The following is a 15283-nucleotide window of genomic DNA, read 5'->3' on the forward strand; positions in this document are numbered from 1 at the left end:
CAGTACAAACACACAACAGTACAAAGTAGGATTTTCAGCACACACGTGGTTTTCTTCACAGGTCTCTTAAACACAGAGTTACAGCCTGGTTATGGGACTTGATGCCTTCCGCCTTCATTATAATGCATCTCTGATGAACAAGCTTCTTCTCTTTAAAGTCATTTATCATGAGGTGTGTTCCGTGTCATCTGAAGGTCATATCTCAGCTGCACCCCCCCCCTCCAGTGTAATTTGAACACGGTGTGAGCCCACCGCCTCATTCCTACAAGGCAACGCCATTATGTCCTCTGCTACGCAAAGTGAAATGATGAGCTCACAGAGGAGGAAGTGATGACACAACTCAGGACTTTGGACAAATTCAAGTTTTTATTTGGTGGAGGCTCATGGTGAGTTAAAGGATCACAACATGTAGAAATAAACACACGTGTGTGTGTGTGTGTGTGCAACATATTTCACTGAAATCAATACATTATAGATTGATCTTTTCTTTTTTTTACCAATTGTATTCTGAGGGAACACATTAAAAGATGAACGGTCATTTTTATCTCACACATCATGACAGAAACATACAATAATAATGTAAAACAATTGAAAAAAAATTTAATTCAAAATTAAAAGCGCAGGTTTAAATTGAATAAATTGATCTTTTGTTGTTTTTTATTGGCAGAACTGGTCTTTTTATACGCGTCACCTGGTTTTTAAGTGATCACGTTGCGGGTTGTAGCGTAAGTTACGGTACGCTGCCTGTTCCTGCGTCTATTACGGTAACCGGTGACGTCACTGTGGAACCAGGAACGCCCCCTTGAGGAGCAGAGAGAGAGAGAGAGAGAGAGAGAGAGAGAGAGAGAGGGAGGACCTGCGCCGCTGACTCCCGGGGACCAGACGTCACCTCTGTCACCGTGCAGCGCGGCGGCGGCACCGGAACAAACACTTCATCGAACTCCGCTCGGAGCTTCTCTCTGGTTCTGTTGGACCTGTTCTTCAGAAGACATTTTTTTTTTAGGAGTGAAGTTGGAGTAAAACCAGGTGAGTGATGCGTCCAGAGACAACTGTTCACCCCGGTTAGCTGCTAGCTCCGAAGTTTAACTTGTATAAATCAACAGTTCGGGTCAAATAACGCGGCTTATGTGTTTGTTTGTTTGTTTGTTTGTTTGTTTGTTAGTTTTGTGAAAAGTGGTTTCCATTGTGTGTGTTTTTTTTGGACCGAGCTGCTGAAGGTGGAGGAAATAAAAAAAACACTCTTTGTATGAAAGACAGGAGCTCACTGAGAGACACTTGAAAAGGCCTCCACCTCCACCTCCACCCTTATTCTGGAAGGTGTGTGTGTCTGTGTGTGTGATGCTCAGTGTTTGTTGTTTTTTTCTTCCTCTACAAAAGTCCCAGATTGGTAATCAGGGCAGTGACTGGGTGTCATCTTCTCACAGTTTCAGTCAGGATGTGGCTGACCCCCACCACCCCCACCACCACCACCACCACCCACCCCTTCCCCTCCACAGAACTGCAGATTTGCAGGAGTTACACACACACACACACACACACACACACGAGGCGCCTGCATGTTGCAGCTTGTTCATGACGCTTGGTGCTGACAACACTTTTTGTCACTTGAAAATAATCTAAGGTTTCACTTAATCTATGTGTTTAGGATCTACGTGTCCTTGTGTTGGCTTGGAGAACCTGTCACATGTATGTGAGGATGCTGCCTGATGTCTGATGCTGCTCAGCTGGTGGCAGATGACGTCCATCATCTTCATGGTAGTATTGGTTCCATGCTGTCTGTGTTCCTGCAGACCTTTCTTCACTGTGAACGTTCCCCTGCTCTACAATTTATGCAACATATCCACTATGGTCTTACTGCACTTTGGCCATACTAGCTAGGAAGCGTCCCCCCCGTGAGACTTATTGAGACATTTTTTCCAGATGTTTTCTTCCTACATGTTTCTTCGTTGATCTGATCTGTAGTGTTTTCCTCCTCCCTCCACATTTGTTCTGTAAAATGTAAACGTGTCCTCTTCCAGGCAGCTCATGTTGTTCCACGTTCTACTGGTGGGATTGACACCAAAATCATGGCCAGATTAGATATATATTCACTTTATGTGAACGTGTTTGGAAGGACTTACATGTTGTTTTGCAGTATGATCTGCTGTAATAGTTCCCTGTGAGTATTGACTGGAGGCAATAAAGCAATGGGGGGAGAGAGCGGGGGAGGGCAGATGAGTGACTAAGAGCTGCTACGGTTTGACCATAAACACATTAACAGTTTACTGCTCCTGTCCAGCCACACCTGCAACGACTGTTTTCTGTTGGTAGTTATCGCTCCAGCAAATTCCAAAGGCGCTGAATGAGGTGGAGGTCGGGGCTTTGTGCAGTCCGGTCAAGTTGTTCCACACCAAAGTGTTTTTGTTTTTTTTATAGAGCTGGAATGCACGGGGGCATCTCATGTCCTGTTGAAACCGGAACAAGACAAACTGTTGCTCTTTAGGAGGATAAGCACTTCGGTTTGGGCTGCATCATAGATGTGAAACGTCTTCGTCTTGTTATTGTTATGCTGAGCAAACCAGTGCTGGACTTGGATCAAACCAGTTTTTTCTGTCCTCATGTGAAGTTAGACATTTAAGTACAGAGGTCTGTGGACATTGACTCACTTTTTGGAATAAGACGCGAATCTGCAGGTGTGTGAGGGGAACAGACCCGACCTCAGTCGCAGTCCTTCAAACTCGTTTTTTGGCGGTTGGCAGACAATGTGTGATACAGATATCTGCTGATGACAGTCTGATGTGTCCTCCTAGGCTTTTCTGTTAAGACTAGGAAAGTTGTGTCCCTAGCTTAAGTCTTAGCTGAGCTAGCTAGCCCGTTTTAGTTTATCGGGATGTATAAAGATGATCGGCCACTATAGTAAATCAATATTGGAGATTCTTTAATGGGCGCACCAGAGAGGTACGTGCATGATGGCCGAAGTCACAGACCGCAGCTCGTCTTCAGGTGATGCGTCCATGTGATTGGAGGCGTGGCTTCGGAGTGAGCTCCGAGAGAAAGGGGTGTGTGTTTACTTTAAATCTGGCTGACTCTCACTGAGTTTTCTAAATCTCCTCCCTACCTTTAAGGTGAAAGCTATAATTAAAGTCATTAGTAGTTAATTTCTTTTAATTTCTTCTGTTTGTGTAATGATCATTAGACTAATGCAGGTCAGGTCTAAAGCAACAGTGTGTGTGTGTGTGTGTGCTGAAGCAGGATTATAAACTGTGATAAGTCGTGTTGTTTCTGTGGGTATTTGATTCCTGTTGTTTGCCGTAGGTGCAAATTCCACTTAATGAAATATGCAGTTTCCCCTTTGTGGGATTAATAAAGGTTTCTTAATGACTGGAGCGGCTCCAGGAGGAATCCTGCTTCGTGCTTATCAGCTGTGCTTCACTTAGTGACGGAACACAACCAAACAAGGTGACACACGGTTAAACCGATCCACAGATACAGAACTGTCCCTCTTTGTCGTCACGTTCTGAGTTCAGCTTAGATATATCAGCATGCTGCTGGTCAGGGACCGCTCAGCATGTGCACTGATTATGCAGTGCGAGAACAGGACTCTGTGGTGAGACGGCAGTTATGGAGACTTTCTTTTAATAGCTGGACATGGCTTGTAATTATTTTTAATAATAGGATACGTAGCTTATGAAACCTCATTAGAAATCTGTTTTACTGGCCACAGCACATAGCTTATTATATTTAGTCTAATCCTTCAGTAATGTCCTGTATTATTAGTTACTACAGCTTCTGTTAATGTCTCGTGGGTTAAAATAATCCAGGTTAAGCAGATTACATTTAGATTTAGAGTCTGATTCATATCAATGAGTAGATGTGGTCAAAGTTGTCGTTGTTCACACCTAATCGATGTTTCCCATAATTATACTGAGAGATGAGAAACCTGGCATTATGCATGTCAAGTCTAGTTTTTGTTTTTTGATCTCCCAGGGTTGACGTCTCATTTTAAACCACAAAGTCGCCTGAGGATTATAATCTCTGTGGTGTAGAGTTACACTGTGGGAAAGTGGCGCTGCTCTGTCTGTAGGTCCCAATGCCTACATGTGACACTCGATCAGGTTGTTGCTTTGTTTGTGTTCTGGCCTGTGTCTGGGACATTTTTAGTGTGGGTGGAAGACTTTACCCACAGGAAGTGACAAATCAAACATGTGGCCGAGCTCCAAACTGTCGGCAACAATGAAGCGCGTTCATTCACCACTCGGTGAAAGCTGCATCGTGCGCTGACCCTCATTGTTCGTCCCCACAAGCTCCCCTTGTTGTCCTAATATTTGGAGCTCAAACGCAGTTTGACGCTCACAGTGGCCTACTTTTACCCACCTCCTATCTAAACTGATTTTCTTCTACATCTTACATCAACATGGGGTTTTATCTACACAGATTATCACCTGGAAAGTTTCTCGTTTCACGTTTTACCTTCCTCAGTCCTCCTACATGTGAAAATCTCCCGGTGTAGCAGTAAATGACGCTGGTTATGAGAACATGGCTTCACCGCATAGATCATTTGAACATTATCATTATCAGACTGTTGTGTAAGGGAGCCAATTTACTTGAAATGATTAGGTTCAGTGGTCTCGTTGCTGCCGTAATGATTTGCCTCGGAGTGTCTTGTTTTGTCTGACGGAGTGCACACAGAGCTGTAATGAGACGCCTCACCACAGTCTCAAGACTGATGCAGTGCAAACACAGGTGGGAATAGAAAGCCTCCAGACATTAGCTGAAAGAGGTAGAGTCACTGATCGAGTAGTATTTGTATGAATAAATGATGTCAACATTTTCCAGGAGAGTGTGTGATCCAAGAAGTCAAACACAGCAGTGTATGAGTTTCCTGTCTGTGGTGATTGCACAGGATGAAACTGTGCTGCTTCCCTTTTCCTGCAGGAAATGTTGATCATCAGTTTGTGACCCCCGTGTGTGTCTGTGTGTGTCTGTGTGTGTGTCTGTGTGTATCTGTGTGTGTGTCTGTGTGTATCTGTGTGTGTGTATTGTGTCCCAGGTCGGAGGAGACATGATGAGGAGAGTTTTCTTGTAGAAGAAACTTTTTTTATAATTTTTACATGTGGGAAATTAGGGCTGCAGCGATTATTCGAGTACTCGAGTAATATTCGAGTGATCAATAGTGATGTCATCGAGGATGATTCTCTGCCTCGCGGTGCAGCGGGATGATCAGCGTTTTGGGTGCAATAGGCCCAGGGCTCAAAACCCGGTGACACACACACTATTAGCTGCAGCCGTATTTATGGGAAAACTATGACACTATGATCCCAGTACTCGAAATAATCGCAAAAATAATCGGCGAGTATCCGAGTATCAAAATACTTGGAGCCCTAGTTCGAATATAAACAAAATCAGGGCTGGCTTGTAAGAACCTCCACAGCACCAGCAGTGGTCAAACCTCCACCTTTGAGCCTGTTAATCATGTTGTAAAACAAGTACAGAGATAAAAGAACATGTTAATGAACCGCTGCAATGAATGACAGCATTAGAGTCATAGAAGTGTGCGAGTGATAATTATTTCTGCTTTGTTCAAGTTAAGGAGCTGAATTTGCATGAAATCAAAGGTTAATAACAAAAGGCCTGGTAAAAGTAGTCTGATCAAGACCACGCTCTGACTCCTCACCTACTCTCATCCAGAAGAAGCTGCATGAATAAATTCATGAGGCGCCTCCTTTGATTTCTATGTATGAAGTGAGTCATTCTAGACTGAGGAGGTGAAGTCTGTTTATAAGGACGGACGATGAGCCCTCCATGACGTCCGTGGCGCCCCCCTCTTAATTCAAATAGGACGACGAGTGGACGCCCACCTGTCGGTCAGAATGGACACGGTCATGGTCAATAATGATTCTTCTATGTAGAAAATGTCTTTTGACACTTTACCAGTCTGTAGAACCTCTATGGGCTCAAACATGAAGCCCATCGCTGTGTGTTAAGAGCTGCAGTTCACACACCAGCCTCTAGAGTCACTCTCTCTTTAAAAGTGAGTCAATTCCCTTAGAACTCCCACCTAAAAGCTTGCATAATTATCAATGTGATCGCTTTAATGTTTTAATTAATGCTTTAATGTGAATTTCCCCTGCGGGGGACTAATAAAGGATTATCTTATCTTAGCTTAGCTTAGCTTAGCTTAGCTTAGCTTAGCTTAGCTTATCATCTAAGTGACAGGCAGGTGCTGATTCACAGCGTGAGCCTCCTGCTTTCGTGTCTGCCCACCTGCCTCACCTCCATTGGTGCTCCACCTCTTTACCTGTATTTGGAGTTTAGGCAGATTATGATGATGCCAACGTGCTGACGGTCAGTCCTCCCTCAGGGACTCTAAACGTCACTTCAAAAACCTACAGGGGGCGTCACCGACAGTCTGTCCATAGTTATATACTGTCATCAATTTTAACATGGAGGTCTATTTTGTGTTTAATGTTATGTAGCATATTAGCACACTCCTGTTTTTCTTCCTGTTTTTTCACTCTTTCTCTTGTTTTCATCACACCTGATGGAGCTGGATTTATTCGTTCTACCCTTTTGGATTGTGTGGCTTTTTTCATCATAAAATGGGATTACAGGTGATGAACATAGACAGTAGACATGAACATCTTTATTTTGTCATTATTAGGAGTGACTAAGCTACACAAAGTTTGTTGTCAAACGTTTTGCAGTGGAAGTATGTGTGTGTTTTACATCTGTTTAACCAGATGCTATCTCGGTCTGGAACTGTCCATGCAAATGGACGTGACGCTGCTCTGACGGGAATCATGGCCCTCATCATTCAGCCCTCATGAATCTGTGTATGTTCAGACACTGCACTGACGCACATCTGCACAGGTGTGAGTCATCACACTGTAGGATCACGACCATCTTTAGTTGTCACACTTCAAATTTGGCCTTGAACACACAAATGTGCTGGACCGTGAACACACACACACACACACACACACACCCTTTCTGCCTTCGCTTTTCAACACTGGCTGCATAATGTAGTCTAAAGCACATTATGGAGTCCCTCAATAACCTGCCCGGCACCATTAACATTACGAGGTCTACTTCATTCATTTCAACTGTTTAGTAATGGAAGTGCTACAAAGACCCAACTAAGGCCCCGTTCACACTGGGGAAAAAAATGTGGCTTAAGCAGGATTCGGCCGCATCCTGATCAATCCAGGTGTGTGAACACCTCGAATCCGGCTGTATCCAGTTTGATTTCAATCCAGCTAGATCCACCCATTGGATTGGCTCAAATGTGGCTCAGGTGTGAATGCAAATGTGGCGAGCGAATCCGGCTAGCGACATGCTACTTCCGGTTAGCGATGTGCTACTTCCGGTTCACGGGGCGCAACACGGGACAAAAAAACGCATGACGCATGCGCACACGGGGTCCTACTGCGGCGTGAACGGACTCTGTATATTACGAGGCGCCACCTAGTGGTTTGGAGGCCTCGTAATATACAGAGTTCGTTAGGCCGCGGTGTGCGCATGCGTCGTGTGTTATTTTTTTTTGCCGGATTGGCTAGCTGCATATGCGTTCAGACCTGATCCAGATGTAAGCCAATCCAGCTAGATCCACCTCTGAGAGGTGGATTGAAATCAATCTAGATATATCAGGATTCGTGCTGTTTAGATTAAAGAAAAAAAAAATCTGGATATATCCAGATACGGCCCGAATCCCGCTCTAGCCAGATTGATTCCCCAGTGTGAACGGGGCCTTTAAAGTGGTCAAAATGCTTTTTAGAGTCATTTAGGAGTGGTGGTCTTGAACTGCTAGATCAGACATAAATTCATTAGCCAGGCTGTATGTACAGTGGTCTGAACGAATCTGGTTCGACCTAATCAGAGTGAAGAATTACCGACAGTTACAGGCATGTTTTCGGGGGGTTTCTTGCATAGAGGACTGTTGTTGTGCACCCTAAAGAAATTTAAGCCAGAAAAAAGAAAAGCCAACAAAAGACTCTGTCAAAGGCTTCCTAAGGACGACTTCCCAGATGGGTTTGTTTACTAAGTATCATCCCAGAGGTTGCCTTAGCAAATAGTTTGGAAAGGACAAATTCAAAAGACGACTTGATCGGATGAATCTTCTTTTGACTCCTTTTAATGTGGCCTGTTAGATCCTGCAGTGGAAAAAACATTTGTGTCCTAACATTTGAAGTATTCCTGGCAAGTGCAGCTTTAAGGCGAGCTAAAGGTAAAACAGTTCAATCCGGAGGAACAAAGGAAGGACTGTTCGGTGTTAGGTTACCTGAAGGTTGTCGGCCACAGCATAAGATTTTCCAGCCCAGGGCAGCCCAAGTTTCTGCAAGGTTCCTGCTTAAAAACCTCTGTCAGTATTTATTCAGCTCTTTTCCTGATGTTGCGTTTGTGTCATCCCGTTCTTCTTGACATTTCTCATCCTTTCATGAAGCGAACCAAGGAACAGAGTGAACCTGTGAGAAAGCAGATAATAGAGATTAATAAAAAAGTAAAGCAAAAGGCCCGGAGCGGGGTGAAAAAGAAAGACACTACCCTCACACGGTCATCCTGTTTCCACGGGTTGTTTCTCACCACTTCATAGTGACTCTGTGTTAGTGTGACTTGATGTTCGCTGGCAGAGTGCACCCTGATATTCTCAGCACATGTGGGTAGATTTTTCAAAGGTTGATTGCAGAAAAATCTCTGTATGTTTTGCATAGAATCATGAGTGGTTTGCCAGGAAATCAATAATACACTTACTGATATCAACATGTCAAGGACTACTCCTTAACTGAAGTTGCATTGTGGAAGCAGCTCTGGGTGGATGAGGTATGACACTGACGTGGGTACGACTGCGCTGTGGGCTCAGAGCACGGGCGGTGTTTTTCCCAGCTAAGCTTTATGTGTGTGTTGATGTGAAAGCTAGTGTGCATTTGGATGTAGTATGTGCACATGATCAAGTGTGTGTGTGTGTTGTGTCCCACCAGACTGGTATTTGCAGTATCAGCAGGGGGGTGGTCTGGTACCCAGAGAGCACTACCATGGAAAATTCCATAGGAGACAGCTTCTATCTAAAGCTGTGTGTGAGAGAGAGAATAACAGAGAGCACGCCCATTATTCCTGTTTGTAAGGGAATTCTGCATTTATACTGGACTTGATAATAAAACAAGGCAATCATCTGATATTTGCTTGAAGCCATCAGATGTGTTTGTTTGTCATTCGCTGTGTCCGTCCTCTGGTGGAGGGCCAACTCATAAAACCAATGATGTGGCATCGAGTGGTGTAATAAAGCAGGTTATGGTCAGGTTGTGTGTGTATCGCAGGGTTTTTGAGCTTCTGTGGACATTCTAAACGTTGCATGGCTTCCTGGTGTGGAAATTAGGGCTGTCCCGATACAACTTTTTCACTGCCGATATTGTACCGATATTGCAGCCATGAATATCGACCGATACCGATATTGAGCCGATATTCACTAAACACTAAATCAGGGGTGTCCAAACTACGGCCAACTGCGGCCTGCGGTCGGATTTTCTATGGCCCGCGGCTTCTATCTTAAAATGTGTTATTTTTGGCCCGCCAGCCAAACAGAGTAAATCATACAAAATCAACAGGCCTATTGATAGCGTTGATATCGGAGATTTTAGATGCCTTCCGATAAAATCCGATATTTGTTTTTTGGCTGATATCGGACCGATATCCGATATCAATATCGGATCGGGACGGCCCTAGTGGAAATCGTCAACTATTTTTATGATACTCTTATTTTTTTTATTTAAATTGGAGCAAATTCAGCCAAAGACTGGACAAACTTTTTGGTAGAGCTGCAACAAACGAGTATTTTGATACTGGATACTCGATGATTATTTTTGCGCGCAAATGTCATAGTTTTCCTATAGATGCGGCTAGAGCTAATAGCTAGTGGATACCTGCTTTGGATTGCTGCAGTGCCGTGTGGTCCAGCCCGCCTCCATGCCCGGTGCCGTGTCCGTGTGTCCGACCTGCAATCGGCTCACCTGTGTTTCGAACCCAGGGCCTTGCTGATCATCCTGCTGCCGCGAGAGAATCATTCTCAACGACATCACTAACCAGTCATTGAATACTACATTAGTTGATGCATTTTGCCCTCGAACATTACTCGAATAATCGTTGCAGCCATACTCTTTGGTCAACAATAAAGAAAAATCAGTTTTTGTAATACAAGCTTCTCAAGCCAAAGGTGCTCTTTCCACAGATGAATTTTACATCTGTGGATATTTTTATTGAATAATTGATTCAGAGAGCTAATTTTCACAGATATGTGCCATATCCATGGCATGTACTCAGTTTTCACATGAACCTGTTTGAACAGAGGTCTCACATTGTTTGGTTGATCATTTTGTTTGCACACAATTTAAATATATTTCAATACACATTACCATGAATCCAACATATAGTGTCGGTTGACATGGTGTGTTTATGGCAGTGGCACGGCCCCCCTGCTCACTGTACCATGAACATATAAAGCGGTGTGTTGTTTGAAAAGCTTAGTACTGAATGCACAATAACAAGATGGCACTCGGCCCAGTTTACTTAACATTTTTATACACTACATGTTGTAGGGGTTCATCTTTCTATCAGCTGATCGGGGTCCTTGGCCCGTTAAAGACCCCTGCTGTAAACAGTTTGTGGATCTGTGTGGTGAAGTTGTTGTTCTTGCATGGAGGCCTCTGTCAGGTGAACACACACAGACCGGCATGTTATCACGTCTGACCTCCTTACTGTCTTATCTCGAACTCGTCACATTCAGACTTTTTTATCTTCCATGTTTTGCAACTTTAACGACTCAGCTATTTTCTATCATCATTATGTGTGTACACACTTTTTAAAAATAGCTTCTCGGTGATCTACCAGCCACATTCTACCAAGAATGTGGTAAAAACCCTGCGTTCAAAGGAATTAATCCACGTGTAGTAAAGACTTGAGAGTCACCGGCTGAATTTAGACTCGGCTCATCATGTCTCTGAAATGATCTCCTACTTATCTCCCACCTTTCTGTTTCCCGCCTCCCTTTGCAGGAACCTTCTTTTGTTCCCAGCTGTTGTTCTCCAGCAGCTTTTTTTCTGTTTTTTTAACCCTTTAATCACTTGTATGTTTTTTTCCATGCACTCCCTAAATAATAAAATCAAAGCTTCCCACCTCCTGTGTTTAGAGGGAGGGGGGGGGGCTGTTTGTGGTTGTAAGTGTGTGTGTGAGTGTGTGTTGATGGTTGGTCATAAAGGAAGCGTGCTGTCCACCCAGGCTGTGATTACATTAACCCTGCATCTATTCAATTAGGAAAGATCACTGTGTTCTCTTTAAAACCGCAAAGTGTTTTCTGCTGTGTGTGTGTCTGTGTGTGTGTAGATCATCCATCAGAACACACGGCCTCGCTCTGCCTTTGTGCCATGTTATCACTGTGAGTGTCGTCGCTGTTTTCCTTCAGTCCTGACGCCCTCAGAAGCTTCGTGTTGTGTGTCAGGCTGGTGGAATGTTTACTCCTCTGTTTCAAGATGTACACATGTAATAATCCTGCTTGGCATTTAAATATGGAGGTCTGTGTTGCATGACTCATTTTTGACGCTATAGCCTCAAGTGGCCATTTTAGGAACTGCACTTTTTTTCAGTTTTAAACCTTACCCCGGATTTATACCGGACGCGAAAGCGCAGCGTGGCGCTTTACGGACATAATACGCCGTCTGTCTCGCAACATCAATTGACACCAGGAGCGTTTCAGAAGCGCAGCGCTGCCTCCACGCTCTGAGACTCACAAAGTCACGTAGTAACCTGCCTGTTTATCTGATGGTTAATGTCCTCTCTATGTGTCAGGCTGGGTCACAGAGCAGTTACTGAAAACTCAGCTTACTCCCTCAACACACAGGGCAGCTCCGGACCTTCCACTCTGAGAACAGATTGTTTTTTTTGTATTTTTCTGTGTAATTCCTTTTCAACAACAGTAAGGACAAATCAATGGAGGTTTTCTTTTTCCTCCTTTCCCTAATTGGTTGACATAGCTGGTGATGTAATGGCCGATGATGTAAGTTCCCAGGCGTAGGTGAATGAGGGGACTGTTCTCTGTCAGATCGCAGTGGCACCGGCCTGTCCTCAAATTGTGGTTTCCATGGCGACGAGGGCTCTCCAGCTGGACACTAATTCACTTTTTGTTATCTTTGGAGGGGTTTGGGGTCGGGGGTGTTGTGCTTTGGGGGATGAAACGAGGAAGATGAGTTCTGAATGATACTTGCCTCATAGTGGTTGTGAAGTGTGTGTGTGTGTGTGTCTGCGTGTGTGTGCACACATTAGGCGATATGTTGTAGGCGTGTTTTTGACTCCTTTAAATCTCTTCTCCCCCCTCCAGGTGTTTAACCAGCTTGGCTGTGCTCCCTCCTGAGTGGACACCCCTTCCTTGTTCCCCACCCTTTGGCTCTGCCTCGTCTCTGGACATGTCGTCTCAGGCGCCCCTCTCACCCATCCAGGGGTCTCAACGTGTGACCCCTCCACTGCCCTCTGCAGGATCCCCGCGTTCGCCAGGTAAAGGCATATTTTTAATACACTGGATGTGTTGGCCTCTGAGGTTGCAATTTCTTTTAATCATTTTAGTGGTTACTGTGGCAACAGCAAGTGCGGTTTCAAACTAGATTAAACTCCTGAGTGGATTTTCTTGCTCTGGACTCTAGGGGGCAGAGTTTTTATAGTTTTTATATGTATATATATATATAACTGCAGGCATCAAACAAATCTCTGTGAAAACAAGACATAAACATTAAAGCCTGTTTTTTTATTTGTCCACTTCAGAGTCCCTGAAGCCTCCAGCCTGCCGACAAAGAGACCGCTCGCCTTCCCCCATGAGAGACTACCTCATCCCCAGCCCATTGCCTACCCGCAGAAACAGGACCTGCTCAGCGTGAGGACACACACATACACTGTAAAACCAAATAAAACCACTGTACAAGCCAGTACAAGCTGCTGGGACATTAGCTGCTGTGCTTCCACTACTGTAAGGCCCTGTTCACACTGAAGAAAGTCAGTCCAGCTAGAGCAGGATTGAATCCAGATCACCTTTAAACTGGATACGTTTAGACCTATTATCAAATCTGGCTATTACACACGTGTGTCTGCACTCAATCCAGCTTAACCCGGCTTGTTTGTTGTCCTCCAAACCACTAGGTGGCGCCTGGTAATATACAGAGTCCGTTCAGGCCGCAGTAGAACAGCATGCGCCCATGTGTCCTGCTTTTTTTTTCCCCGTGTCCTTCCTTCTCAAAGGAATAAAACGCAGTCATGTCCAAAGTAAACTCTTGCCAAAGCCGTTGTAGTTTGACAGATGTTTACATGCGGCTTTCGTAGGCGACCAGGACACTGTCCCCGCGACCAGGACACTGTCCCCGCGACCAGGACACTGTCCCCGCGACCAGGACACTGTCCCCGTGAACCCAGCGCTATCACGTCGCTAACGGGATTCACTAGCCATATTTGCGTTCGGACCTGAGCCAGATGTAAACCAATCTGGCTAGATCCACGTCTCAGAGGTGGATGAAATCAATCTGGATATATCCAGATTTGCGCTGTTCCGACTAAAAACTCTCCGGAAAACGGCCCGAATCCTGCTCTAGCCGGATTCTGTTCAAAGGACAGAAACATTATTCATTCACATTATTCAGAAACCAGTTTCCCACATTGTAGTAGTTGTGTGTTTGGCGTTGCCATGGACTCATCCATCCTCTCCACCCCTCTTGCTGTGTAGGACGGCTCGTGCATCCGAGGGTCCGGTGTTTAGCGGCGTGTGTAAATATTTTTCCCGCTCCAAAGGCCATGGCTTCATCACACCATCGGACGGGGGCAGCGACATCTTTGTCCACATCTCAGAGTAAGTGTGTGTGTGTGTGTAGAAGGATTGTGTGTGTACAAATTGTTCCGCGCACACACACAGTGGTTCAGTGAGGCTGTGTTTTACCTCCGTCACTGTGTGTGTGTGTGTGTGTGTGTGTGTGCTTTGGTTTTAATCCCTGACATGCAGCTATGTCAGGGCTCTGTGTGGGAGTAAATGGAAACACACACACACACATTTACATGGATGGCAGTACCTGCAGCCTGTGTAGGAGGACAATGGAATATCTGATGACCTTCACTGTGAAGCCTTTGTTATCACCCACAGGCTTAAAACACAAAGACGTCAGCAGCGCACACACACACACACACACTCACACACCTACGCAGACAACAATAACAATAATAGTAACACAACTTTATTTATACAGCACCATAATCACTGGTGACGCTAATCCAAAGTAAAGATCTTGAGATTTGGAAAAATAAAATAATAATAATTTGAGAACACAGACAGATTAAGGTTAAGCTCCTTGTTTCGCCTTTACTGGTTCAGGACTCTGTCGCCGCTCTGGTGACGTCTTTCTGCCCACAGCAGCCATTTTGTTTACAATTAAAACAGGCCTATCATGAAATAGAAGAGTGACCGTTACACAGTAAAACTGGTAACTGAACATCCAGATGTTTCATTTTGCCTGTACAGAAGGAGGGCGGTCCTTCTGAATGGTGGAGGTCTTTCCCTCGGAAATGTCTCCACCATTCATACTTTAAATTTACGGGTCTTTGAGTCCACCAATAAAAACCTGGAACAGTTTTTTGATCTCGAACCTCTTTCTTCGCTCCCTCTCCTCCAGCATCGAGGGCGAGTACGTGCCGGTGGAAGGCGACGAAATGAGCTACAAGGTCTGCTCCATCCCCCCCAAATACGAGAAGATCCAGGCGGTGGAGGTGGCCATCACCCATCTCAACCCGGGCACCAAGCATGAGACCTGGGCGGGCCATGTGGTCAGCAGCTGAACGCTGACCTCATCACTGAGGGGGTGGGGGTGGGGGTGGTGGACAGGAAGCGTGGGAGAGAGTGGGAGGGGCTAAGGGGAATGGTGATCAGGTGTGGAGAGCTGAAACCAGGGCTGGTAGGAGGAATCGGTTTCCTTTGGACGTAGGACGTTATATTTTGAGACAGGTGTGGTTTGCATGTTAAATAGATTTCTTACTACAGTGGACGAGATGTTCATTAATAAAAAGGCTTAGTGTTTTAGAGCCTCTGAAATCTGTTAGAACATTCAGAGTTTTACATCCTGAAACATGGACGCGCTGGTTCCAGCCCCAGGTGAACTGCACGTGCCGCCTTCAGAGAGCCGGCGGCTCTGATTTGTGCCTGTTCATATCAAACTATTACTCTGTACTTGGTTGGTGGATACATGAAGTGAATTAAAGCTTGTTCAGCTGAACATCTTGGCAGATTCTGCATTTT

The 15283-nt window shown here is 45.0% G+C and overlaps 1 protein-coding gene across 2 annotated transcripts; it reads left to right on the forward strand.

Annotated features, from left to right (window-relative positions):
- Positions 1 to 846: 846 nt before the first annotated feature.
- carhsp1 (calcium regulated heat stable protein 1) lies at positions 847 to 15260 on the forward strand. 2 transcript variants are annotated; one of them, XM_028412910.1, is made up of 6 exons: positions 847 to 1026; positions 1646 to 1755; positions 12341 to 12513; positions 12778 to 12886; positions 13727 to 13849; positions 14664 to 15260. In XM_028412910.1, the coding sequence occupies exons 3-6, from the start codon at positions 12426 to 12428 to the stop codon at positions 14824 to 14826; spliced, it is 483 nt and encodes a 160-aa protein (XP_028268711.1). In that variant the 5' UTR covers positions 847 to 1026; positions 1646 to 1755; positions 12341 to 12425; the 3' UTR covers positions 14827 to 15260. The 2 variants fall into 2 exon arrangements, with proteins under 2 accessions (XP_028268711.1, XP_028268710.1); XM_028412909.1 differs by lacking the exon at positions 1646 to 1755.
- Positions 15261 to 15283: the final 23 nt, after the last annotated feature.

This window comes from Parambassis ranga, chromosome 8 (genome assembly GCF_900634625.1).
Source record: "Parambassis ranga chromosome 8, fParRan2.1, whole genome shotgun sequence".
Taxonomy (NCBI): Eukaryota; Metazoa; Chordata; class Actinopteri; family Ambassidae; genus Parambassis; species Parambassis ranga.

What these genes read in the sequence shown, in the direction of transcription:
- carhsp1 (XM_028412910.1), top strand. Translation starts at nt 12,426, where the DNA reads ATGTCGTCTCAGGCGCCCCTCTCACCCATCCAGGGGTCTCAACGTGTG. An exon ending in AGGATCCCCGCGTTCGCCAG is followed by an intron (nt 12,514 to 12,777) that starts GTAAAGGCATAT and finishes TGTCCACTTCAG; the next exon opens with AGTCCCTGAAGCCTCCAGCC. An exon ending in AGAAACAGGACCTGCTCAGC is followed by an intron (nt 12,887 to 13,726) that starts GTGAGGACACAC and finishes CTTGCTGTGTAG; the next exon opens with GACGGCTCGTGCATCCGAGG.